Raw genomic sequence first — 27,696 nt, forward strand, 5'->3', positions numbered from 1 at the left:
AAGCAGGTACAGTGAGGAAAAGCCTACCTTCCTCTAATTCCAGCTGCCATGGTGGTGGTGACGGGCAGGGGCACTCAGGACCAGGCACTGGTTTCCTAAACTCTGTCCCAGCCTTTGGCTGTGTCATCTCAGTTCTTGGTGACAGGCTGCAGAGCGGGGGTCGCCGGCCAGGCCCCACTCACATCAGCGTCACCTCCACCGGGTAATGGTCGCTGATGGCTAGGGCCTGTGGGGAGACAGCCATGAGTACAGGGACACCCAGACATCTAGTACTCTGCACTCATGCTCCTGAGGCCAGTCGGGATTTGGGCCTGGGAAAAGGAGACCAAGAGGCGCCCAGGGCCATAGGCAAGTGGCTCTTTCAAGTCAATGAAGAAAAGCAGTGGGTCCAGGCCTATGTTCCTGTGTCCCAGGCCCCTATTAGAAACTTACCATCTGGTCACTCAATCCGTATGCAGCTTGGAAGTCAAAGGGAGCAGCCGAGTTGGGAACCACAGCACCTTGGAGCAGAGGTCCTGCAACCACGATCCTGCAGCATCAGACACGAGAAGGTCCCCTTCAGCCCACTGTCTAGCTCTGTGCACTTACACCTCGGATCCCAGCATGCGCCCCCAGCTCCTCTTGGTATGGTAAATGTCACACAGTTCCACTGTTCCCCAACTGCTCTCAAATGCTCCCATAGAGCCAGTCGGGTCCTGGCTCACTGTCGCCCCAAAATGCACACCACTGACCAACGTACATACCCGCAAGTGTAGTGTTATCCCTAAATGTGCTTCACCCCCAAACTAAGAAATGCTGCTCCTTTCATTCCATTTCCTAAGTGGACTGAGTGAAGCTCAGGAGGGTGCATGTCACAGGGCTTGGGAACACTTCTGAAGCTGGTCATGGAGGCTCCCTCATCCCTGCCTGGGGGCTCAGTGTGGGCCCGGGCCCCGCTCACCTGTCGTAGGCACAGTGCGTGGATGTAACAGTGGTGTCGGCAGTGTCAGGAATTAGCCACTGGAAGGGGGGGCTCCTGTGCAGGCGGATGGATGACCATTGCGAGGGAGTCACGTAGCTGCAGCCAGCATTGAAATCACCCATCAACATGATGTCCTACCAGGAGACACACACTGATTGGCCCGGGGCAGAGTGGGGGCCCCAGAGCCTAGGGGTGGGGGGGTGGTTGCCTCACCTCTAAGTCCCACTTCTGCCAGACATCCAGGTAGACATCGTAGAGAGAGTCGATCTCAGCCACTGCACCCAATGGGGCCGCGTGCAGGGGAACAATGGCAAACTCCTTGATCTCTGTGGAAACAGGAGTCGTACTGAGCTGGTGTGGGCTGGGCTCAGTCAGGAGTCGGGCTGGGGTGGAGGACACATGAGCCAGTCTTCGAGGGTGGATGTTTTCCTGAGTAACTCCAATGTAAGACCAAAGCACGGAGTGTGGGGCTGCAGCACGAGACAGCTTTCCAGGTGTCTTGGGAAGGGCTGGGCAGGGCACTCACGTGTGAAGGGGGAGGAGAACTTGACCACAGCTGGCTCTCGGCTGAAGCTGTCATTCCCACAGGGCTCACAGCCATCATCGTACTGGTAGCTGTCCAGCACGGAAACCTGGTCGGGTCTGCAGAAGGCCAGGCCAGAGGGCAGTTGGCCTTGGGCCAGGGCGCCACCTTGTCTTGGTAAAGTCACTTTCTGCCATGTCCAGGTGGGCAGGGGGCCCGGCCTTAGCACCGCACAGACCCACTGGCCCGGAGCTCCTGCCATGTCCCCCTGCCTCTGCACAGGCTGTGAGGCCAGCTCAGGACCCTGTTCTGTGGCCCCAGTTCTCGCCCCCACACCCAGGGGGGAGGGGCTCACAGGCTCTCTAGACCACACCCCAGCCTCCTGTCAGCACCCTCTGAGGAGGTGACCCAATCTACCTGAACAGGAAGAGGTAGCGCTCCTTATAGCTGTTGCGTCCCAGCGGCTCACTGACCACATAGTGATAGGTGTTTGGGTCATCCCTGGATTGAGGAAACAAATGTCCCAGTTGGGGCGGGGGCAGTCCGTGGGGACCCTCCTGCCACCTATACATCTATAGCAGGGCTCCTGCCCACACCCCTATCTCTGGGGCCTGGCTGAAGTGGCATACCCTCTCCCATCCACGCCCCCAGGACCCCACTGTCACCCACTGGTTGAGTTTGTCCAGCAGCCTCCCTACGGCCATCAGGTGGTTGTCTCTGACCTCCTGGACGAGGGCGATATCATAGCGACTCAGGATCTGGGGACAAGGCCACAGTACTGCTAAGTGGGGCAGGCTGGGTGGAGACTGAGGCATCTGAGCCTGCCTGCTGTGAGTCACAAGGCTGACCTGTTCCTCCCAGACACCTTCCCGTCACAGCTTGGCTTGTGACTTGTCTGGGACGTGCCAGACATCCCACCACCTCCAGCCGTGGTGGACGGCACAGCAGTGACAAGGACCTGTCCCCTTGACAGACAGGTGGACTGAGACCAGAGGCTTTCAATCCTCTCCCCCGATCACCACCACTGCTGATCACCCTCAGGACTGACCACTGGCCCAGGGTTCCCAGGGCCCTCCCCTTCCCCAACCCTGAGTCCCCTGGGGACAGGCCAGCCTGGATTTACCTGCACAATGTAGTTGGAGAGGGTAGCATTGGACATCTTGGTCTCCCCAAAAGTCCGGATGTTGAAGGCTGCTATTCTCAGGGACAGGGCCTGCTGCAGCAGGTCACCCAGGGTGAGCAGCACCCCCATCAGCCTGACACCCCTCATTCTGGATCAGGAGAAATGTTCACATGTGGGCCTGAGGGTGGCAGACTCAGCACTCTGGCCTCCCTGAGTCCAGCTGGGCAGAGCTAGTAGAGCCCAAGGCTGAGTAAACCCTGTCTTTGTGGGCTATGCCGAGCAGGCCAGGGTGAGCCTCTGAGCCCTCTCACCAGCGTGCAGAGAGCCAGACACCAAGCGCCAAGTAACAGACGCTGGATCTTCTCACTCCTCACCTGCCAGCAGATGAGCCCGAGAGGGTCGCCAGCCTAGGAAGCCCCTGGCACTGTGGGTGGGGCACCAGCTCACCGCCCTCCCCACTCCAGCCACCCTCCCCTCTGGGATTGGCCAGGGCTCTTCCCAGGGTGGCCACGGTCACCAAGAGGGACTCCACGGGGCTTCTGGGCTGGTACCCACCTTCCATAGGCCACGGGTCACACAGCCCTTGGGGCACCAGGCACACTCACCTGAAACTTGACTTTCACAAAGACAGGAATTCTGCCAAGAATCAAGAATTGATACTCTTCGGTACCAATTTTCTCCTTTCGCTGCTTTAAGAAAAAAATTCACAAAGTGTTAAGAAACACAGCTGTGAGCTGCTGCAGCTCCAAATCCTCACACAGGGAATGTTCGTCCCACCTGGGGTTTTAAAGGTTTAGGCAGCTGTGACCTTTCCCAGGGCACCACCTGGAGGACACAGAACAATAGCGCTGCCTGTGTGGCTTTCCCAGCAGGTGGGTAGCTGGCATGTGTTTATTTCAAAAGGTACATACAGGTCCTTGTTGCTGTAAAGAGCACCTGATATTTGCACTTGGTTTTAAAAAGTCAAAAAAAAAAAAAAAAAAAAAAAAAACAGCCAAAGGCTCTGTGTCCTTTGCCCAAGTTGCTCTCCCAGGGGTGGGGAGCAGATGCACTGGAGGGCAGGGCCCTGGCTACTCCTGGCTGCAGGACTTGAGGTGACCTTGGAGCCAGCAGCCAAAGCCAGACATTCCATGTTGCAAATAGAGCCCATGGTGGCTGCTCTCCCAGGACCCCATCTCTCACCAACTCCAACCCCTGCTTCCTAATCCTTCAGTCGTGACGGCTGCAAGCACCCTGGCCAGGAGTTGGGGCTCTCAACTGGGCACACATTGAGATGCAGTATCGGGGGCTGCAGGGCTGTGGGCACCAGGGAGGGGCAGGGGCCGCAGAGTCCACCTCACTTGCCAGCAAGGCAGCAGGAAACCTTCCTGTGGAGAGCCTGTGCATTTCACGCACAGGTGACAGGAGTGGCCGGGTCATAAGGACACTGTCAGGCAGCAGCTGAGGGTCCATGCCAGGCCTTGGGTCCAGTCATTTCATTTGGAATCCCTGGCTTTCCCATTTGTATTCATTACCTGTGGCTGCTGTAACAAGTCAGCACAAACTTGGTGGCTTGAAACTACAGAAACTTATTCTCTAATAATCTTAGAGCTCAGAGTCCAAAATCCATTTCACTGAGCTGAAACAAGGTGTGGCAGGGCTGCACATGCTCTGGAGGCGCTGGGGGAGACCCTTCCTGCCTCTTCAGCTTCTGGAGGCTCCTGGTGTTCCTTGGCTTATGGCTGCATCACTTCAGTCTCTGCCTCCATCATTACATTGCCTTCTCTTCTGTGTCGATTCTCCTCCCTCAAAGATACAGGTTATTGAGTTTAGGGTCCCGGATAATCCAGGACCGTCTCTCCATCTTGAGATCCTTTTTTGCCGTGTGAAGTTAATAGTTTGCAGGGATTAAGACATGGATATATTTTGGGGGGTATTATTCAGCCCATCACCCCATCCATGGGGGCTCTGCCCCATTTCGGGGTTGGGGGTTGTGGTCTCCAAGGACAGCTTTGCAACTGGGAAGGCTGGGTCGCTCCCTGGAAAGGAAGGGTCTTGCAGTATAAAGGGGAGTGTAGGGCTATGGGGGACTGGGGGTCAGGGAGCAGGAGGGGCCTGAGGGGAGCAGTCAGCAGGAGCCAAGGTCAAAATCAAAGTGCCATGGATGTGGTCAGCTGGTCATGAAGTAGGAGGATACAGAGGGATTAAAAACAACTCAGAAAGTAAACCAACTTCAACAAGACCAGAACCCCCTGAAGTAATGAGAACGTGCTGACAGACAGCTCCAGCAGTCAGTAGGAATGCCAGTCAGCTCATGTGTACCCTGATATGGCATCTACAACATGGGGTCACGGCCTGGCCCTCAAGCTGCCAGAAGCCCCACTGCAGCCTTTTGCAAAGGTTTGATTGCTGACTCTCCTGTTTAAAACCCCCGAGGCTTCAAGTGTGTCAAAATCCAGACCCCAACCACCAGGCAAGACCATCAATGTACTCAGTGTAGGTGCCTTGACACTTTTCTTCCATAGGTATCTTTCCTGGACACACAGTTGCCAGACCTTTTGAGGGGAGCATGAGAGCAAACCAGTAGGCGGCAGAGCCATGGCTCACAAAGAAGACACCCAGAGCCCCCAGTTTTCAGCATGTGGGACACAGGCACCTGTCTATTGGCACCCCTGTCCCCCTCTCAACCAAATGCTGCCCCTTCTCTGGGAGGTGTCCTCCCTCCCCAACCTGTCAGAAGAAAGGTCCCAACGGTGGCCTCATCTGCACGAAGTGCCAAGCTCTGCTGCCATATTGGCTGCTCTAAGTCAGGCCCACAAGAGAGGCAGGCAGCACAGCCGGGAGGAGCCTGGCCCAGGAGTCAGGGATTTGGGGCCCAGACCAGGCTCACCCAGTGCACCTTCAACCACTTTGAACCTCAATATCTTCATCTATAAAATGGGGATAAAACTGTCACTGCTTTCCTCTTGGGTTTGTCTTAAGGATCAACAGACATAACATTATTCTACAGAAGAATCATTTCACATCTTAAAAATTCATCTTATCCCTAAGACCAGTAACCTTCTCAGCTGTTATATTTCCATCACCCTTTTAACTTTCCCTCATGGACCTCTTTTCCATTTGTATAAGTCAGCTGTTGCTGTGTAACAAGCAACCCCAGAATTCAACATGTATGGCAGTATGCATTTTTTTTCTCATGCTCACAGGTCTGTAGGTGAGCTGGGAGGGCTCTGCTCCCTAGGCCTCCCTCTGGGGCAGGGAGGCACTGGGCTGAAGGGGCTGCAGCTAGCATATATGCTCTTCTAACATGGTGGATGGTGGAAACTTCCAGAGAGGTGAACAGAAATACATGATGCCTCCAGAAGCCTAGGCTCAAAATCTGCATGTTGCCGCTTCTGCCCACATTCTTTTGGTCTTAGCAAGTGACAGGGCCAAACCCAACACCAGTGGCAGAATCAGGGGTACACTCCTCCCACGCCAGGCTCCACAGTGGAGACAGAATGGGTGCCAGGGAAGGGAGGAAGCCCAGTGCTGCTGGCATTTTTCAATGTCACATCAGCAGGGAAATGGGTGCAGACAGCAGACCGCTTTCTCTGATCAGGGTGAGCTATTTTTACATCAACCCTGAGAGTCTGCCACCCTCTTTAGTTAAACTAAACCTGTTCAGATACAGGAAGGGGAAATGATGCATCACACTGCAGTAATTAAGTTGGAGTCAGGTCTTGAGTTCTGCGTTTTAAATCAAAGGATAGGGCTTCCCTGGTGGCACAGTGGTTAAGAATCCGCCTGCCAATGCAGACGACACGGGTTTGAGCCCTGGTTCAGGAAGATTCCACGTGCCACGGAGCAACTAAGCCCGTGCGCCACAACTACTGAGCCTGTGCTCTAGACCCCACGAGCCACAACTACTGAAGCCCACACGCTTAGAGCCCATGCTCCGCAACGAGAAGCCACCGCAATGAGAAGTCCACACACCACAACAAAGAGTAGCCCCCACTAGCTGCAACTAGAGAAAGCCAGCGCACAGCAACAAAGACCCAACTCAGCCATAAATAAATAAATAAATAAGTAAGTAATAAATAAATAAAAATCAAAGGATAAAGAAAAAATCCTCTAAGCACTGAAGCTGGGAACACAATAGCTTCAAAGGGACATTTGCCATGTGCAGGCTGTTGGGCTGTGAGGGCAACAGTGAGTGCCACAAGACCCAGTGAGTCATCCCAAAGAATTGCTGGGGGGGTGGGGGGTGACTTGCACACCAACATGTGGCCCAGGAGAGAGGATGCCCACAGACCCAGAGGGAAAAGGGAAGGGCACAGAGCTGCAGTTTCTAAACAATGCACTGAAGAACCCCCAGCCCACAGTGAAGTTGCAGGCACAGCAGGATGCCTTTTACTTTTGAGGAAAATGGTGATACTAAACATCTCTGAACACTTCATGGTTTCAACATCTATCTTGCTACACTCCTTTCCACTATTTCATGTCTGCAAAGCTAGGTTTCTGGCAGTTATTGAAAAAGCAATTACTGTGTAAGAATAAATGTGGAAAAAGCAACAAGGGTGGCAGTGTCCAATCTGATTCCAAGATTCAAGAAGAGCCGACAGGCACACGTTCCACCCATAAATAATTAGTTACTTAAAAATGAAATGAAAAAAAATTTAAGTTTACATTATTTTCCAAATATCTACTGTAAGTTGCTAGGATGTCAATACTTAACTTGTTTGGACTTATGTATTTAAAAATGGAACTGTTAGGTACTTCTTTTGGCCTATAAGTCCCTTAAAATAATTACTGAACCTTAACTAGAGGTGCTCTGAACTGCAAGTTTGGGGACCTCTAGATCTGACATACACAGTGGGTATGCCCCCCTCCCACTATGGCCCTGCCTCCACCCAGATGCTCAGATACCTGAGGCTCATTTGGGTCCCTGCTTTCTCTCAGCCCCACCCCAAATGCATCCTGAGTCTACAATCCCCTCTGGCTCTGCAGCTGCGACACCTGTCCTTTGCTGAACACAAGCAAATCTGCCCATTGGTCTCCCTGCTCCCAGAAACTCTCCCCACAATCCCAGTATCCACACAGCACGCAGCACATCTTGTAAATGTGCAATCGGATCACCTTTTTCTCCTGCTTAAAAATCTGTCATCAGGGGACTTCCCTGGTGGTCTAGTGGCTAAGACTCCATGCTCCCAACGCAAGGGGCCTGGGTTCGATCCCTGGTCAGGGAGCTAGATCCCACATGCCGCAATGAAGTTCTTGTGTGCTGCAGCTAAGACCCAATGCAGCCAAACAAACAAATAAACAATTTAAAAAAAATCTGTCATCGGTTTCTCATTGTCCTTACGAGGAAAGCCAGGGCCTACCAGGACTTGTGCGCTGCCAGCTCAGGGCGCCGTTCTGCACGCAGAGCTACCCACCCTATCATTCCAGGTCAGCTCACCATCACCTCTTCAGGGAGGTTGCACTCTCCCCAACCCAACCCTGCCACCAGCGTGGTCCCAATGTCATCTTTTCCATGACCCTTATCACTTGTTTTCCTTGTTTTAGTGTTTGCTCTTACTAGCTGACACCGGTTGAAGGCGGCCTCTGGACTAGAACACAATCTGCACAGGAGCAGGGACCTTGTCTATCTCGTCCATGAAACTGACCAGGCCTAAAACAATGCCTGGAAGGTAGAAGGCTCTGTGCTCACCTGTTCCTCACCTCCTGTCCCGCAACCTCCCATGTGAGAGGAACGTCCCCTCCTCATGGACCCTCCAGAGAGAACCCAGCATGGTTTCCTCTCCTGAAGCACAGGAGACACTGCAGGGTGTCCAGGTGTCTTCTGGGCACTTGGTCTGAGCTGTCCAGAAGCTCCCAGGAGCCAGTGGCTGTTGTGTCCTCCCTCACCCAGATTTGACCTGGATTCCTCCTTTCCCCTCAAAAGGGGTGTTTGCTGGCCCCAAGACAGAGCATTTTAGAGGACAAAGGGGCTTTCATCTTTTACTTGAGATAAAAGGCCGATGTCTTTGCTGTGACATTGCTTTAATCCATGTTAGATAGCCCGTGCAGGTCAGCAGTCATCTCTCAGCACAGCCACTGGCCTTGGGCCCATGACCCCACCTTAGCTCACCATCCCTCTTGAATTTATTTCTGTTCATTATAAGGAAATCATTAACCCAGGATGGGAAATTTCTCAGAACATGTATGTGAACTGCTACAATCCACAACAGTTTCAAGGTCAAGCTCAGCACAGCCCCGACCCTGCTCCCTCACCCCCAGCTATACCAGTGCCCATCATGTCAGTGGAACAGGCAGCACTCAGGTTCCATGGTCCACAAGCCTGAGTAACAATGTGCACGCCCCTTGCAAATCACAGACAAGCCTCCCTTGGTTCCCTGTCCCACCAAAGGCATTTTCTAAGGTGTATGTTGGAGAGATTAGCATACCTTTAGCCTGAGCCCATGAGCACAAAGTTCCTGTTGCCTGAGACCCTTAAAGATTTCACTAGAGTCATGGAGCTCAATGACTAGACTCCCAGTGTGCTGGTAATGTTTCCAACAAGGCTGCAATGGAGAGCGATCTCCAAATTCCCAAGCCCCCTCAGTCTCTCCCAAGCACAAACAGGCTCCTCAGCAGGCCCCCCTGCCACTGCCCAACGGGTCTACAGAAGGGCTCAGAGGGCCCAGGACAAGGAAGCTCACAGGATAGTGTGAGCTGGTCATGGTGGGGTTTGCAGAGATATTTTCTATTGATCTATCTTCCAGTTCACTAGTCCTTTCTTCAGCTGTCTCTCATCTACTTTTAAATCCACCTACTGAATTTTAAATTTCAGTTATTGCACTTTGAATTTTCATTTAATCTTTTATGAATTCTAATTCTCTGTGAAACTCTCCACCTTACCTATTTCAATATGTTAGTCAGTTATTTTAGAAAGCCTTGTTTTTTGTTTTTTTTTCCTGCGGAACGCAGGCCTCTCACTGTTGTGGCCTCTCCCGTTGCGGAGCACAGGCTCTGGACATGCAGGCTCAGCAGCCATGGCCCACGGGCCCAGCCGCTCCGCGGCATGTGGGATCTTCCCGGACTGGGGCACGATCCTGTGTCCCCTGCATCAGCAGGCGGACTCTCAACCACTGAGCCACCAGGGAAGCCCTGTTAGTCAGTTATTTTAAAGTCCATGTCTGCTAACTCCAATATCTTATCTCCTGTGGGTCTGTCACTCTTCCCCCCCGACTCCCCCATCCTGTTTCTCAGTGTACCTAGTAACTTGACAGAGTGTCAGGCACTGTGTGTGACAGATGGTTGAGGATTAGGATGGTGTCTCCCTCCAGGGTGGGCAGCAGAGGGGAAGGCCACCTCAAGCCACTCCAGGGCTCAGCTAATGCTAAACTCATTCCACAGTCCTTGTAAAGTCCAATCTACCTGTGGTCCCCAAAGGTCCAAGCTGAGAGCCTGGTATTTCTTAGGGCCATTCCTCCTTGGCAGGCTCTGAACTCTTCCCTAGCATCATGAAACTGCCAAAAAGCCAGCTCTGCTTTTTTAGCCACTTTCTGCTTCTCTGGCCTCCTTCCTCTCAGGGATCTTGGCCCTCAGGTCCCACTGCCTCAGCAGGCCCAAACCCCCAGCTCAGTCTCCCCAGTCCCGCAAGATTACGCGGAGCTCCTCTGGCTTCTCTGCCTCTGAGCAGCTGCCCTTGCCCAGCCCCAAAGGGAGAAGCCAGTGCAGGAAATAGGACTCACCTCTTCAAGCTCCCCTCTGAGTTGCGGGTGCTGGGGTAGTGCTCCAGTCCTACAAGCAGATGCTTTCTGAATTATGGCCAGTTCCTTGAGTCCTCATCAGGCACTGGTCTGCCGTAAGCTACTCCATTGCCAGAAGCAGTCTGTTTTCATTACCTGGAATGAGTCACTGAAGTAGAGAGCTGGAGAGGATATGGTTGATAACTAGGCAAGCTGGTCCAACTAGCAGGCCGCGTGGACATCTCTGAGCTATAAATGTCCTGTGCAGAGGTATGCCACCCAATAAGAGGCAGCCAGAAGGGAAACCGAACATCCCTTCCTGCCCGACCAAGAGTCTCTGGGACTGAAGATCTCCATATCCTGTCTGAAACCCACAGCATTTATTCTCATCAGCTCACTCCTAAAAGTGAAGATGGCGTAGTGCCAGGACACAGCAATTCTATATTCCATAAGCTTGTTCTATAGCTCCTCAGAGAATGGAGCAGCTGTCCTCAGCTCAGATTTACTACCTCACTCCTAGAGAAGAAGGCTTGGGGCCTGCAGACTGCCAGCTCCGGGTCTGTTTCCTTTCTGGGGACTCTGCACCCTTAGCCAGATGGGCAATGCTGGTTTCTGAGAACTGGAAGTACCTGCTGTGCTTCCTGCCCAGGACCAGCCACGGGGTTTATCTATAGACACTATAGTTTATTTCACATTGACAGTTTCAACAATGTTTCCCAAAGGGGATCCTGCCTCGGGGCCTTTGCACTGTTCTACCTGAGCACTCTGCCTCCAGATAGCTACATGGTTTGTCCCTCCCTTGACTTGAGCCTCTGCCCAGATGTCACCCTACCATAGCATCCTACTTAGTAGCAAGTTTTGCCCCACTGTTCTATCTCCTTTACCCTGCTTATTTTTTCTTGCCCAACAATCACATCTAACATACAATGTATGGTCAGTCTCATCCTACTGGACATAAGTCCCACAAGAGCTGGGGCTTATGTAGCAGCACCTAAACAAGGCCTGACCCATAGCAGGTGCTCACCAACTACTTGCTGAATGAAAAAATGAATGTCGGGCAGGGACTTCCTTGACAGAACAATGTCTTTAGATGCTCCAACCTCTTCAGCTGCTCTGGTTGTGCCCATTTAAGGGTGAGCATCTAACACAAGAGGAGCCCGACTTGGTCCTCCCTGATGACTAAAAGAACAGGCTTCTGCCACTGGCCCAGGCTCCTCAGCCTCCACATCCCAAATCCTGGTGGGATGGAGACACGTAACCAAGAGTGATAAGGGAGCACCAAAGTTACAGCTCCTAACAGGAGGGGAGCAGAGGGGAGGGAGGCTTCCCGTGGGTTAAGTGGCTGTCAGAACGATACTCAGGTAAAGCACAGCCAGACAGCAGAGAGCTCAGAACAACTCCGCCCTGTCATGGAAGTCCCAGGCAAAAGCTGAGGACTGACTCTAGAGAGGAGGTGGTACGGGCCCGTCTCCATGGAGAGGAGGGGGCTGCCCATGCCTGAGCTGGAGCCCAGCAGGACTCACGAGGATCTATGGCCCCAGGGGCCGATGCCCGTGTACGGTACAGCCCCACAATGTAGTAGCCACCGCAGCTCCCACCACAGACCCTCAGACCTGAGTCCCAAGTGCAGTGTGTCTTTCCAACTCTGCCTACTCCTTCCTGGATGAGCAGCTAGGGAAGGCTGGTACCATGTCTTTCCCACCATCCCTGGTCACCGTGCCTACTAGTCATCAGCCTCTGCTCACCCTCCATTATCTAAGCATCTCTAGACCTCAGAGTATACGACATTGAGCAATGTGGCCCCACCAGTGAGGAGAAGACCACAGTCCCTGAGCTCTCCTGGGTACTTCTCCCTGCCCACCACTACCACGGGAAGCTGTGAGCTGTAATGTTCCTATAACTCAGCTTCTCTTGGGGCTGGGGACACGTGCAGTGAGAGCCTGTGGGGGGCTCAGTCATGTGAGGAGAAAGGCTCCCACTGAACCATTCTTCCCCCGCACCTCAGCTTCCCCCTACCTAGCCTCCAGGGCAGTCACCTCATTGGGCCTGCTGTGAGGGAAGGGTGCTGCGCTTGTCCTGCCCAGGCCCCCCACAAGAGTGAGGGCTCCCCAAAGGGCCTGCCAAATGTGGGCAGACATAGGGCCCTGCCCCCAATTCTCTACCCAAAGGTCCAGACACTGCCCCAGTGAGGGGGCCTGAGGCATGTAGATTCCCGGCTACTAGAAGAGAACAGGAGAACAGGAAAGGCAGCCACAGAGACCTCTGCCTCCTCAGGAATAGTAGGGCTCTGGGCTCTGGGGAATGGCACTGGATGTCACCCCACTTCTATACCAGTTTAGAAAACATGTCCACTTACCTGTGAGGCTGGCTTTCCAGACTCTCTTCCCCAGGGCCTGCATAAAAGCACAGCTGCCAGTCAAGGGACAGGGCCTCAGGCAGGAGCAGCGATGACCTCAGGATGCCAGGAATGAGCCCAGTCCAGCGCCCTCCCACCTGGTCCTCTGGCCAAGGCCAGAGTGGCTTGAGGCGGGTGCCTTGTTGGTCTGGCTCCCCATCGTCCAAAGACTGCTGAAGTCGTAGGAGGCCATAGAGGAGGCCTACGCAAATGCATTGGTAATTGGCTGTTTCCTCACTTGGGCTCCTGTGAGGAGGCACTGATCTTCGCAGGTGCCTCAGTCCACAAATGACACAGTGGGGAAAGCTGGTAAAATGCAAATTTGCTGGGGAGCCAACACCAGACTGCCACCATGTCACTCCCTCGCAGCCTGTGCCATCTTGCTGCTCCCATTCACACGTGACTGGTTTAAAAAGAAGAAAAAAGGGAGCGTTAATAATGTCAGTCAACTTAGCTACAGGGTACCAACTTGTCCTGAAATTTCATCAGGCTGTTTCATTTGTTTGTGTGTTTATTCACTCATTCAAGATGGAGTAACAGGGGCCCTAAACAACAAGAAAGCTGGACAAGAGATGATGTGATGGTTTTCAGTCACTGGATAAATACAGGACAGTGATCCCAGGGAGAAGGGACGCCAACACACTGGGCCCTATGATTTCTGCGTGTTTGTGGAGGGGGCGGGGTGGTGGTGGTGTTGCACCGTGTGGCTTGTCGGATCTTAGTTCCCTGACCAGGATTGAACCCGGGCCCACAGCAATGAAAGCGCCAAGTCCTAACCACTGGACCGCCAGGGAACTCTGGGCCCTATGACTGACCAGCCATAGCTGAGGCAGTTTCTAGGCTACAGTGCAGGGAAGGGAAACTCAGACCTGGCTGTCTCCTGAGTGGACGACACACTGAGGAGGTCAGGGAGGCCCAGGTGGTTAGAATGCGTACAGCAAAATGTTGGGGAGCAGGGGGCTGTACAGAAAGCAGAGCTCCAGGATCCAAAGAGGATTCCCTCGTGTCTTCAGCTAAGGACAAGTCTGTACCTGTGTAAGAAAAACTATGTGAGGAGGCTGGGGCAAGAACCCCTGGAAAGGAGCAGACAGAACAATCCCCAGAGCTCACACAGGAAGGGAATAAACTGTGTTCCCACAAGCCACCATGGAAAGACTTCCTCATTCACAGGGTATTGGGTAGAATCCTCAGAAGGGCATCACCCTTAGTAATGAGGCTAAATTAGCTATAGACCAAAGGCAGCTCTGGGCCACCCTAACTCAGCTCGGGAGCAATCCTCTAAAGGATCAACTGATGCCAAGGAACTTAACTGGGTGCCATACCAAGATTAATACTATTTGAAGGAATACAACAAAACCCAGTAACCGACAACATAAATTTACAATGTCTAGTAGCCAATAAGGAAATTGCCAGGTCTATCGATCAGGGTACAGCCAGGGGACAGATATCACATGGTATTTTAAACAAGGGAAGTTTAGTATAAAGAATTAACTATTTATAGGGAATTAACTAAAAGGAACCAAAAGAGAACTCTATAGAATACCCTAGGGGGAAGGGAAGTATACAAGAGAACGACTCAGAGCTGCGAGATCACAGCTCACTGGATGGTGAAGTTTACTGGGCTGTCCCAGGCCAAGGCTGGGGGCTGAAAGCCACCTGAGAGGGTGCCAACAGAATTAGCTGGGAAGCTGTCTGCAGAGAGTGCTGGGAAGTCACCAGGGTGGAGGTGCTGATGAACTCACTAGAGAGTTGCCAGGAGGCCAGCTGGGGTACCCATGGAAATTGCCTGGGTTCCATGCAAGTGCCTACCCCCTTCCAAATATATAAAGCGCCTCATCGTCAGCACCCAGGCAAGTGTTGCTGAATTTGCAGCTAGGAAGCTGCCTGAGAAGGTGCCACAGAAATTCACTGGGGGTGAGCTAATGTCACAAAACAGGAATGAGCAAAGCACAAAGAACCAGGATGACAGGCCCTTTCTCCTCCAGCGCCCTCCACTGACAAAGGTTAGTATCAGGCTAGCTGGCAAGGGAGGAATGTTCCAGTGTCACAAGCCAGCGATGAAGGGTGGATTGACAACTGCTATACTAGGCATGTGAAAAAGAAGAAAATATGACTTATGACCATAAGAAAAAGCAATCAATAGCAACTGACTTAGAAGTGACAGATATAAAGGAATTATCAAACAAGGACAATAAAACAGATATTATAAACATGCTTCGTAAATTCAGGAAAGTAGAGGGAAACAAGAGCATAATGAGAGAAATGGAAGCTATAAAAAGACTGAAATGGAACTTTTAGAGATGGTATAGATATCTGAAATGCAAAAACACACAGTATGGGATGAACATCAGATCAACACTGAAAAAGATCACACAACTCAGGACTTCCATGGTGGTGCAGTGGTTAAGAATCCGCCTACCAATGCAGGGAACACAGGTTCGAGCCCAGGTCCAGGAAGATGCCACATGCCATGGAGCAACTAAGCCCACGCGCCACAACTACTGAAGCCCATGTGCCTAGAGCCCATGCTCCGCAACAAGAGAAGCCACTGCAGTGAGAAGCCCGTGCACCGCAACGAAGAGTAGCCCCCGCTCGCCACAACTAGAGAAAGCCTGCACACAGCAACGAAGACGACCTAATGCAGCCAAAAATAAATAAATAAATTTATTTTTTTAAAAAAGAGGGGCATTACATAATAATAAATGGGCCAACTCTTCAAGAAGACATAATAATCCTTAATGTGTATGTACCTAATAACAGAGCTTCAAAATACATGAAGGAAAAACTGACAGAACTGCAAAAAGAGACAGATGAATCCACTATTATAGCTGCAGACTTCAACACCCCATGACAGAAATGGACACATCCAAAAGGCAGAAAACGACATAGCTGAACTCAACAAAACCATCAATCAACTGGATATAATAGACATCTATAGACTATTCCATGCAGAAGAATATTCATTCTTCTCAAGTTCACATGGAATATTCACCAAGATAGACAACATTCTGGGCCATAAAATATATGTTAACACATTTAAAAGAACAGACATCATACAATGTATGCTCTCAGTCCACAACAGAATTAAATCAGAAATCAGTAACAGAAAAGGAGCTGGAAAATCTCCAAACACCTGGAGATTATATAAAACATTCCCAAATAACACATAGATCAAAGGAGAAATTAAGAAATGTTTTGAACTAAATGAAAATGAAAATACAACTTATCAAAATTTGTGAGATGCAGTGAAAACAGTGTTTAGAAGGAAATCAATGGCATTGAATGCATGTATTAGAAAAGAAAAAATATCTGAACTCAATAATCTAAGCATCCACTTCAGGAAACTAAAAAAAGAAGAGCATATTAGTTCCAAAGAAAGCAGAAGAAAAGAAATAATGAAAATCAGGAGAAATCAATGAAGTTGAAAACAAGAAATAGAGAAAATCAAGAAACCAAAAGACAGTTCTTTGAAAAGATCATCAGTAAACCACTAGCTGAGCTAAGAAAAAAAGAGAGGACACATATTACTAATATCCAAAATGAAAAGGGGACATGACTGCAGATCCCATGGGCATTAAAAAGATAATAAAGGAATACTATGAACAACTCTATGCCCACAAATGTAATAACTTAGAGCAGGGGTCCCCAACCCCCAGGCCACGGACCAGTACTGGTCTGCGGCCTGTTAGGAACCGGGCTGCACAGTAGGAGGTGAGCGGCTGGCAGGCAGGTGGGCAGGCAGGCAGGTGGGTTAGCGAGCAAGCGAAGCTTCATCTGCTGCTCTGCATCGCTCCCCATCGCTCCCCATCGCTTGCATTACCACCTGAACCAACCCTCCCTCCCCACCCTGTCCCGTGGAAAAACTGTCTTCCACAAAACTGGTCCCTGGTGCCAAAAAGGTTGGGGACTGCTGACTTAACAGGAAATGAACCAATCCTTGAAAGCACAATCTGCCAAAACTCACACAAACAGAAAGAGACAATCTGAGTAGGCCTAGATCTACCAAAGAAATGAACAAATAACCTTCCAAAACAGAAAGCATCAGGCCCAGATGGGTTCACTGGTAAATTCTACCAAATATTTAACAAGAAATTATACCAATTTTCCACAGTCTCTTTCAGAAGGTAGAAGCAGAGGGAATACTTGCTAACTTATGCTGTGACATCAGCATCACTCTAATACCAAAACACATTACAAGAAAAGAAAGTACAAATTAATCTCTCTCAAGAACATAGATACAAAAACGTTCAACAAAATATAAACAATTAAAATCCAGGGACTTCCCTGGTGGCGCAGTGATTAAAAATCCACCTGCCAATGCAGGGGACACGTGTTCAATCCCTGGTTCGGGAAGATCCCACATGCCGCGGAGCAACTAAGCCCGTGCACCACAACTACTAAGCCTAAGCTCTAGAGCCTGCGTGCCACAACTACTGAAGCCTGTGCACCTAGAGCCTGTGCTCCGCAACAAGAGAAGCCTGCACACCGCAACAAAGAATAGCCCCCGCTCGCCACAACTAGAGAAAAGCCCATGAGCAGCAACAAAGACCCAACGCAGCCAAAAATAAATTTTAAAAAGGAAAATAAAATAAAATCCAAACACTGTATAAAAAGAATTACACATCATGACCAAATGGAATTTACTCCAGGTATGAAAGGCTCGCTCAACATTCAATAATCAATTAAGATAAATTCTCACACTGACAGGTCAAAGAAGAAAAATCACATGATTATAACAACACACATTAAAAAAAAGTATTTCACAAAATTCAATACTTTTAAAAAAACCATAAAAACTCAGCAAACTAAGAATAGAGAGGAACTTCCTTAATATGATAAAGATTATGCACAAAAAAACCTACAGGTTGGGACTTCCCTGGTGGTCCAGGGGCTAAGACTCCGTGCTCCCAACGCAGGGGGCCCGGGTTCGATCCCTGGTCAGGGAACTAGATCCCACATGCCACAACTAAGAGTTTGCATGTCGCAACTAAAGATCCTGCACGCCGCAACGAAGACCCGGAGCAGCCAAATAAATGAATAAATATTAAAAAAACAAAAACAAAAAACCTACAGGTAAGGAGTGACATCAGCAAAATGGAGGACTAGGAAGCTCTAAGCCCTTGTTCCCACAGAGACAACAAAAAACAATCCAAAACTGGCTGAACTAACTTTACAGGAGATCTGGAGAACAGTCAAATGTCTATAGCAGCCAAATGAATGTGCAATCAATGCCCACCCGCCTTGGCATGGCAGTGTCTAGAGGAGGCAGCAGACCAGTTCCCAGTTCCCTCCCTCAAATCAGAGGAAGCAGAACTGACCTTATTTGTAATGTTCTAACCAGTCTTGGGACTGTCTGAAGGACTGATCTCTGTCCACCTAACTTGAATCTCAGGCAGAGAAAATCAACAGGCACTAATCATGAAGGCTACAAGGATTTCAGACTCTGAGATGCCTTGAGCAAGAGCTTATGAGTGAAGACATATAGTAGATAACCTAAGGCCACAAACAGAAGCTGGAGATGAGACTCTTGGGAAGTTAAGACATTCAAAAACAGCTGTGTATAAAGAGGAAATGAAAAAAGCCACACACAGACCCAGGCAAAACAAATCCTCAGAGACGACCTTAAGCTTTCACCTGGGCTGATCCCTACGCTCAAAGCAAGTCCAGTCAATCAGTGAAGGACTGCCCAGGCACAACAGAGCCAGTCTGCAAGGACAGGGAAAGGTGGCTGTTTTTTTCAAGTATCTAATTTTCAACAAAAGCAATAAAAGGCAAACAAAGAAACAGGATAACATGGTTCATCCAAAGAACAATATACACTGGCAAAAACTATCCCTGAGGAAGCACAAACATCAGATTTACCAGATAAAGACTTTCTAACAGCTGTCTTAAATATGCTCAAAGAGCTAAAGGAAAACACAAAGAGGGAAAGCAAATCTGGAAAATGATATTATGAACAAAATGAGAATATCTACAAAGAGAGAAATTATAAGAAAGAACCAAACAAAATTCTGGAGCTGAAAAATGTAATAAACGAATGAGAAAATTCAGAGAGAGGTTCAACAGCAGATTTGAGCAGGCTGACGAAAGAATTAGAGAAATTGAAGACACATGAAATTATTGAGTTTGCAGATCAGAAAGAAAAAAGAACGAAGGAAAGTAAACAGATGGACTTCCCTAGTGGCGCAGTGGTTAAGAATCCGCCTGCCAATGCAGGGGACACGGGTTAAATCCCTGGTCTGGGAAGATCCCACATGCCGCGGAGCAACTAAGCCTGTGCGCCACAACTACTGAGCCTGCACTCTAGAGCCTGTGAACCACAACTACTGAAGCCCGAGCACCCTAGAGCCTGCACACCACAACTACTGAGCCCATGCTTGCAACTACTGAAGCCCCACGCACTCTAGGGCCCTCATGCCGCAACTACTGAAGCCCATGCGCCTAGAGCCGGTGCTCTGTAACAAGAGAAGCCACTGCAATGAGAATCCCGTGCACTGCAACAAAGAGTGTCCCTCGCTCGCCACAACTAGAGAAAGCCCGTGCGCAGCAACGAAAACCCAACGCAGCCAAAAATAAATAAATAAGTTCATAAAAAAAGAGAAAGATATCAGAGCAATAGACTAACTTTACACCTTAAGGAAATAAGAAAAGCAAACTAAACCCAAAGCTAGCTGGAGGAAGGAAATAAAAAGTACAGTGGTAATAGAGAAAAACAAAACAACAGAGACCAGTTGCACTTCTATACACTAACAATGAACAATCCTAAAATGAAATTAAGAAAACAATCCCATTTACAATAGCATCAAAAAGATTTAAAATACTTGGGAATATGGGGACTTCCCTGGTGGCACAGTGGTTAAGAATCTGCCTGCCAATGCAGGAGATATGGGTTTGGTCCCTGGTCCAGGAAGATCCCACATGCCGCGGAGCAACTGAGCTCGTGCGCCACAACTACTGAGCCCGTGCTCTAGAGCCCACAAGACACAACTACTGAGCCCATGTGCCACAACTACTGAAGCCCACGCACCTAGAGCCTGTGTTCCACAACAAGAGAAGCCACCACAATGAGAAGCCCATGCACCGGAACGAAGAGTAGCCCCCAGTCGCCACAACTAGAAAAAGCCCACACATAGCAACGAAGACCCAATGCAGTCAAAAACAAGTAAATAAAATAAATAAATTTAAAAAAATACTTGGGAATAAACTTAATCAAGGAAGTGAAAGACTTATAAACTGAAAAATATAAATCATTGCTGAAAGGAATTAAGAAAAGACATAAATACGTGGAAAGACATCTCATATTCATGCATTGGAAGACAATTTTTTTTTAAAAAATAAACTTATTTATTTATTTTGGCTGCATTGGGTCTTCGTTGTTGTGCACAGGCTTTCTCTAGTTGCAGCGAGCAGGGGCTACCCTTCGTTGTAGTGCGCGGGCTTCTCATCATGGTGGCTTCTCTTGTTGTGGAGCACAGGCTGTAGGTGCATGGGCTCAGTAGTTGTGGCTTGTGGGCTCTAGAGCACAGGCTCAGTAGTTGTGGCACACGGGCTTAGTTGCTCTGTGGCTTGTGGGATCTTCCCAGACCAGGGTTCGAACCCGTGTCCCCTGAATTGGCAGGCAGATTCTTAACCACTGCACCACCAGGGAAGTCCTTAATATTGTTAATAAGATGTTAGTACTACCTGAAACTATCTACCTATTTAAGCAATCCCTATCAAAACCTCAATGACTTTTCTTTTCACAGAAATAGAAAAACCCGTCTTAAAATTCATATGGAATCTCAAGGGACCCCCAAATATCCAAAACTACCTTGAAAAAGTAGGACAAAGTTGGAGGTGTGTCTCAAACTTCCTGATTTCGAAACTTAGTACAAAGCTAAAGTAATCAAAACGGTGTGATACTAGCATAATGACAGACATATAAGCCAATATAATAAAGAGCCCCAAAATAAACACATGCATAAGGTCAAGTGATTTTCAACAACAGTGCCAAGACTATTCAACAGGGAAAGAACAGTCTTTTCAACAAATGGTACTGGGAAAACTGGATGTCCACATGCAAAAGAACAAACTTAGTCCCTTGCCTCATTTTATAACAAAAAATAAATCAAAATGGACAAAGGTCTAAATGTAAGAGCTAAAACTATAAAACTCCTAGAAGCAAACATAGGGTAAAACTGCACAACATTGGATTTGGCAGTGATTTCTTGGATATTACACCAAAATCACCAACAAAAGAAAATATAGGTAAACTGGACTTTGTTAAAATGAAAAGCTTTGGGCTTCCCTGGTGGCGCAGTGGTTGAGAGTCCGCCTGCCGATGCGGGGGACGCGGGTTCGTGCCCCGGTCCGGGAGGATCCCACATGCCGCGGAGCGGCTGGGCCCGTGTGCCATGGCCGCTGAGCCTGCGCGTCCGGAGCCTGTGCTCCACAACGGGAGAGGCCACTGCAGTGAGAGGCCCGCATACCGCAAAAAAAAAAAAAAAAAAAAAAAAAAAAATGAAAAGCTTTTGTGCATCAAAGGACACTATCAGGAAACTGAAAAGACAACCATGAAGTGGGAGAAAATATCTGGAAATCATTTATCTTATTACAGTCTGGTATTCAGAATATATAGAGAACTCCTACAACTAAACAACAAAACCCAAACAACCAAATTTAAAAATGGGCAAAGAAAAAAAAATGGGCAAAGGACTTGAATAGACATTTCTCCAAAGAAGATATGCAAAATGGCCAATAAGCACATGAAAAAATGCTCATTATCATTAATTAGCAGGGAAATGCAAATCAAAACCGTGATGAACTATCACTATCCACCCATTAGAATGGCTATCATTAAAAAAAATTACAAGTTTTTATGAGTACATGGAGAAATTGGAATCCTTGTGCACTGCTGATAGGGATGCAAAATGTTGCAGCCACAGTGGAAAAAAATTAAACATAGAATTACCATGATCTAGCAACTTCACTTCTAGGTACCCAAAAGAATGGAATGATGAAAAAGCTCTGGAGATGGATAGTGTGTGGATAGTGGTGATGGTTGTACAACAGTGTGGAAAGCATTTAATGCCACTGAGTTGTATACTTAAAAATAGTTAAAATTGTAAATTTTATGTTACATGTATTTTATCACGATGAAACACCATTCAGCTAACAGCATACTTAACAGTGAGAAATTAGATGCTTTCTTACTAAGATCAGAATGCTTTCTTACTGAGAATGCCTTATTTTTACCACTCCCATTACTGGAAGTCCTAGGTAATACAACAAGAAAAGGAGATAACAATTATACAGATTGAGAGGGAAGAAATAAAATAGTCTTTGTACGTAGACGACATGATTCTCTATGTAGAAAATCCCAACGAATCAATAAAAAAAAAACCTCCTAGAATAAATGACTATGTCAAAGTTGGACAATACAAGATTAATATACAAGGGGCTTCCCTGGTGGCACAGTGGCTAAGAATCCACCTGCCAATGCAGGGGACACAGGTTCAAGCCCTGATCCGGGAAGATCTCACATGCTGCGGAGCAATTACTGAGCCTGCACTCTGGAGCCCACGCGCCACAACTACTGAGCCTGCGCTCTAGAGCCCACGAGCCACAACTACTGAAGCCTGCACGCCTAGAGCCTGTGCTCCGCAACAAGAGAAGCCAACGCAGTGAGATGCCCGTGCACCGCAACAGAGTAGCCCCCACTCGTCACAACCAGAGAAAGCCCGCATGCAGCAACGAAGACCCAACACAGCCAAAAATAAATAAATTTATTTTTAAAAAGGTTAATATACAAGGGTCAGTTGCTTTCTTATCTACCAGCAACAGGACTTCTGGTTTCTAGTTCCACATGTGAGGAGCCTGGAAGTCACCACTCTGTCCTGAACACCTTTTTTTTCAACTCTTCTGAGCAAATACCTAGGAAGAGAATTATTGGGTCATATGGTAATTCTATGTTTACCCTGTTAAGGAACCACCAAACTGGTTTCCACAGCAGCTGCACCATTTTGCACCTCTAGGAATGTATGAGGGTTCCAATTTCTCCACATCCTCACCAACACTTATTTTCTGTTTTGGGGGTTTTGGCTTTTTTTTTAATGGCTGTCCTAATGGGTGAGAGATGGTATCTCATGGTGGTTTTGATTTGTATTTCTCTAATGACTAATGATGTTAAGCATCTTTTTATGTGCTTGTTAGCCATTTATATATCTTCTTTGGAGAAATGTCTATTCAAGCCCTTTGCCCATTTTTTTTTTAAAGATTATTATTTTTTAAAATTTTATTTGTTGGCTGTGTTGGGTCTTCACTGCTGCACACGGGCTTTCTCTAGTTGCTGCGAGTGGGGACTACTCTTCACTGTGGTGGGTGGGCTTCTCATTGCGGTGGCTTCTCTTGTTGCAGAGCACAGGCTCTAGGCGCGCGGGCTTCGGCAGTTGTAGCGCATGGGCTCAGTAGTCGTGGCACACGGGCTCTAGGGCTCAGAGGCTCTAGAGCACAGGCTCAGTAGTTGCGGTGCATGGGCTTAGTTGCTCTGTGGCATGTGGGATCTTCCCGGCCAGGGATCGAACCCGTGTCCCCTGAATTGGTAGGCAGATTCTTAACCACTGCACCACCAGGGAAGTCCCTTTGCCCATTTTCTAATTGGGTTGTTCCTTTTTGTTGTTAAGTGGTAAGAGCTCTTTGTATATTGTGGATACCAGACCCTTATAAGATATATGATTTTAAAATGTTTCCTCCCATTCTGTGGGTTTTCTTTCCCCTCTTGATAGTCCTCTTTGATGCACAAAAGCTTTAAATTTTGATGAAGTCCAGTTTATCTACTGAATTCTTTTGTTGCTTGCTTGTGCTTTTGGTGCTCTATCTAGAAACCACTGTCAAATCCAAGGTCATGAAGATTTACCTGCTCTCTTCTATGAGTTTTATGGTTTTACTCTTACATTTAGGTCTTTGATCCATTTTGAGTTAATTTTTCTATATGGTATGAGGTAAGAATCCAACTTCATTCTTTTGCATGTGTATATTCTGTTGTCCCAGCATCATTCGTTCAAGAAATTACTGTTTCCCCATCGAATGGTCTTGGCATTCTTGTGAAAAATCAATTGCCCATGAATGTATGGGTTTATTTCTGGGCACTTAATTCTATTCCACTGATCTGAATGTCTATTCTTATGCCAGTAGCACAGTCTAGATTACTGTAGCTCTGTAAGTAAGTTTTGAAATCAGAAGTGTGCATCCTCCAACTTTGTTCTTTTTCAAGATTGGCTATTTAGGACCCCCTGCAATTCCATATGAACTTCAAGTTTTTCCATTTCTGCAAAAAAGGCTATTGGGATTTTGACAGGTATTACACTGATCTGTAGATTGCTTGGGGGGAGTATTGCTATCTTAACAACATTAAGTGGAAGATGACTTAATTTTAACATCAAAATTATGAGTGGCATTATCAACTTTATTAAGGAGAATGCTGTTCTGCAGTTGAGGTCAGTATGTCTGCATGCAATCTCCCCTCAAACTCATCTAGCAAAATTAACAGAAGTACATATCACACAAATGGCAGCAGTGGTAGACAGAAATGCAGCATAACCTAGAATGACTTTTGTACACTTTGACATGTGAAACAGTCATTTCCCCTTTGGATTTCAACAATTTTGGCAGTGTAGGAAACAGGATTATACAACAGTAAATAAAAGCTTACATGACCAAAGAACTGAGAATACAGACAAATCTTCCCTTGTTCAATCTGCCTTCTCCCCAACCCCTGCCAAGATAAATGAGAGGCAGCTGGGCAGGTTTTGGTTTTGTGATTTATAACCAAACCACAGACCTGGGAAAAGGGCCTTTCACTTCTTCCACAGAACTGTTTAAAACATTAACTCTGTGGAAGATGCCAGAAGTTTCCAAAAAGGAAATATTCCAGGAGGGTAATGAAGTGATAATCATAGCATATTCAACCTTTGCCTGTTTCCCCTGGACCCCAAATCTACTCCTATGGGCTTATATGGGCTTGGAAAACAGAGCCTCTACTTGGAATAACACTCTTTACATTGTGTCTCAATTTTTCCACACTTCTGCATCTATTCTCTTTCTGAAAAACCATGTAAAGTTTATTAAACATAAGGACAATTCTGACCTTTTAATATATTAAATGTTCCTTCATGTCCCTGGCTTTAGTGTTTTGGCAGGGAAGTTCTGCCACAAATGCTGGCGGGGAGCAAACATGCAGTGTTCCCACTGAAATAACATGGACTCGATAACATTGGTTTTGGATACTGTCCCTCAGCTTAGTCACACTGGGTGACTCCTGTAATTCCAGTGGAAGAGTGTGAACCTCAGAGCTTCTGCTGGAGCTAAGTCACAATTGGGTCCAGGTCAAGGGGGCTCCCATGGTTCACCTTTGGTCAAAGAGAAAGCTGCCCAAGAACTTTGTTCCTTGAAGGGAGGAATCATGTCTAACTCTAAATTCTAATCACCCCTCACTCAGCTTTTGGCATCTCTTTTAGCCTATAGGATTTGCTCAGTAGGTAATGGCTAAATGTAGTGACCATTAGCCTCTAACTTAGAGACCATCAGAATCATCTGTGAAACTTTCAAAAGACACAGGCTGGGAACCCTACCCAAGATTTATTTAGCAGGTCTAAGGGTGGTGTCCAAGTATTCCAGTTTAAAATATTCCACAGGTAAATCAGTTAAGAAGCTAAGGTTTAAGGAACACTCCCCTCTCTAAACTACACTTCAATAATTCATTTTGCTTAAAATGGCCAGATTGAACAGGTGACAGAGGGGAGAAAGGGAGCAGAGTTTTCTTCCCCAGGCTTCTAAGAGATATAAATCCTAAATTAGAGAAGAATATGCATCACCTTCACAACTGTCCTTCACATCATCCCAGCCATGTCCCCATGCATTAATCAATTTTTTCCCCTGCACTGTATGATATTTTGACATCTTAAAAAATCTCGCTGGTGGGGAGAGACTAACCTTCCCAGGACTAGCTAATTCCCAAAGATAGTAATCAATTTACTTGGGAGCAGCCTCTCATATGCACACTCATCAATTCCTTTATCTCCCACAGATGAAGTCAATATTGCCCCTGCCCTGAATCATCCCAGGCCAGGTACCAGGCAACTAGGGACCATCCCTGTAGCCCAAAGCCCACCGTAATTACTCAAACTAGCTAGTCCTAAACTATTTACCCTGCCCTGCCTTGCCTTTTTCAGTGAATAAGACTCCAACCTAGGTTTTCCCCTCATTCCTGCTTCTGCCTCCTGACCAAAACCTTCCCTGTGTGGCATGGCATGCCCTCTTCTCTCTGGAAATGTAATACATTTTTCTCTCAATGGCACTGGCTTCTCTGTGTTCTCACACAGTCACCTCTTATAAATTAATATCCCACTGGTACAGATGAGACACTCCACTCCTACCACTCTTGTGCTGTCTACTTAGCTAATCCAGTTGGAAACCATATTACAAACTAACTTAGGTTTCCAAAACCAGAGAGCAAGTAACACCTCCTAGCACCTTCATACACAGAAAGTTCTTCGAAGTCCTATTAGCGTTTGAAACTCAACACTCAGAACTAAATGCTGTATGACCCAGCAATCACTCTTAGGTATATACCCAAGAGAACAAAAACACAAACACTCATACACGAACGTTCACACGACCATTAGCTGTGATAGCTAAAACGTGGAAACAGTCCAAATGACCATCAACTGATAAATGGATAAATAAAATGTTGTATATCCAGAAAGGGGAATATTATCCCATCATTAAAAGAACTGAAGAATTGATTCATGCTACATGGATGACATTTAAAAACATTACATTACTTAAAAACATTACATTAAGTAAAAGCCAGACAGGAGGTGACATATTGTACGATACCATTTATATAAAATATACAGATTAGGCAAATCCATAGAAACAGAAAGTAGATTGGTGGTTGCCAGAGGGAGTAAGGAGGAATGAGGAGTAACTGCTCAGGGGTACAGAGATTTCTACTTGGGGTTATAAAATGTTCTGGAATTAGATTGTGATGATGGTTGCAAAACCTTGTGAATATACTAATAACCAACACTTCGAGAGTGAATTTTAAAATATGTAAATTATATCTTAAGGAAAAAAGCTAAAGGTATTAGCTCCCTTCCAAAACTACTCTTTCTCCTATGTTCATTATTTCAGTAACTAGGACCACGTTCTACTCAGATGCTCGGGCCAGAAACCTATTTTTTTCCCCAAAAACCTACAAATGTTAACAACTAATTAGGTCACGGCATTCAAACGTCTTAATATCTCTCCCTTCCCCCATTCCAACTCCTAATTCAGGCCGCGCTCATTTCTCGCCTTCATTACAGCAGCTTCCTAATGGGTCTCCTGGCCTCCGGGCTTGCCTCTCCAGATCAATTTTTACATTGCAACTAGAACCTCCTTTAAAAACAAAATCTTTACCGGTTCCCAATGACCCCAGGTTGAAGTTAGAACCTTTAGGAGATTTATAAAGTCTCTCAGACTTCAGCCCGCGGCGAACCTCTCCGGCTTCACGTTCCCCTCACGCCCGGACAGCCTGCACCTGGCAGCCTAAAGAGGGTGGGTATCGCCTCGGCCCCGGCCCGCATTGGGCGGCCCCGGCCCGCATTGGGCGACCCGCCCTCCAGGCCTCAACCTGCTCGCAAGCGTCTCGGGAAGAAAGATCTTCCCTCACCCCCCACCCCCCGCCCCCAGCTCTGGCGCCTCCGTTTACCCGTCGGCTCCTCAGGCAGGTACGCTCTGAGGGGCCGCCAATGAATCCGCATACATTTCCTGTGTGAACCGTGGTGCACCCAACTTTCAACTTAAAACTGCGGCGGAGCCCTAAACTCACCCCAACTCTTCCTCAACACTTAATAGACTTTGCCGGGCGCCGTCTAGAAACGCAGCCACATGGCTCTCGTGCGCCGCGCTCCACCTAGTCCCGCCCTGCGCGATGTCCGCAGGCTCTCTGCTTTTCGCCCGGGCCGCGGAGGAGTATGG

The 27,696-nt window shown here is 47.9% G+C and overlaps 1 protein-coding gene across 1 annotated transcript; it reads right to left on the reverse strand.

Moving 5' to 3' along the window:
• Positions 1-27,654, reverse strand: DNASE1 (deoxyribonuclease 1). Its single transcript, XM_081255278.1, has 10 exons — positions 27,548-27,654; positions 12,658-13,099; positions 2,608-10,457; positions 2,154-2,242; positions 1,902-1,985; positions 1,488-1,603; positions 1,175-1,287; positions 941-1,095; positions 433-529; positions 1-226 (listed from the first exon to the last, which is right to left on the reverse strand). Exons 3-10 carry the CDS (start codon positions 2,752-2,754, stop codon positions 179-181), a joined length of 849 nt encoding a protein of 282 aa, XP_081111404.1. The 5' UTR covers positions 2,755-10,457; positions 12,658-13,099; positions 27,548-27,654; the 3' UTR covers positions 1-178.
• Between the last annotated feature and the right edge of the window lie 42 nt (positions 27,655-27,696).

The sequence above is a fragment of the Mesoplodon bidens genome, assembly GCF_964165515.1.
Source record: "Mesoplodon bidens genome assembly, chromosome: 15".
NCBI lineage: Eukaryota > Metazoa > Chordata > Mammalia > Artiodactyla > Ziphiidae > Mesoplodon > Mesoplodon bidens.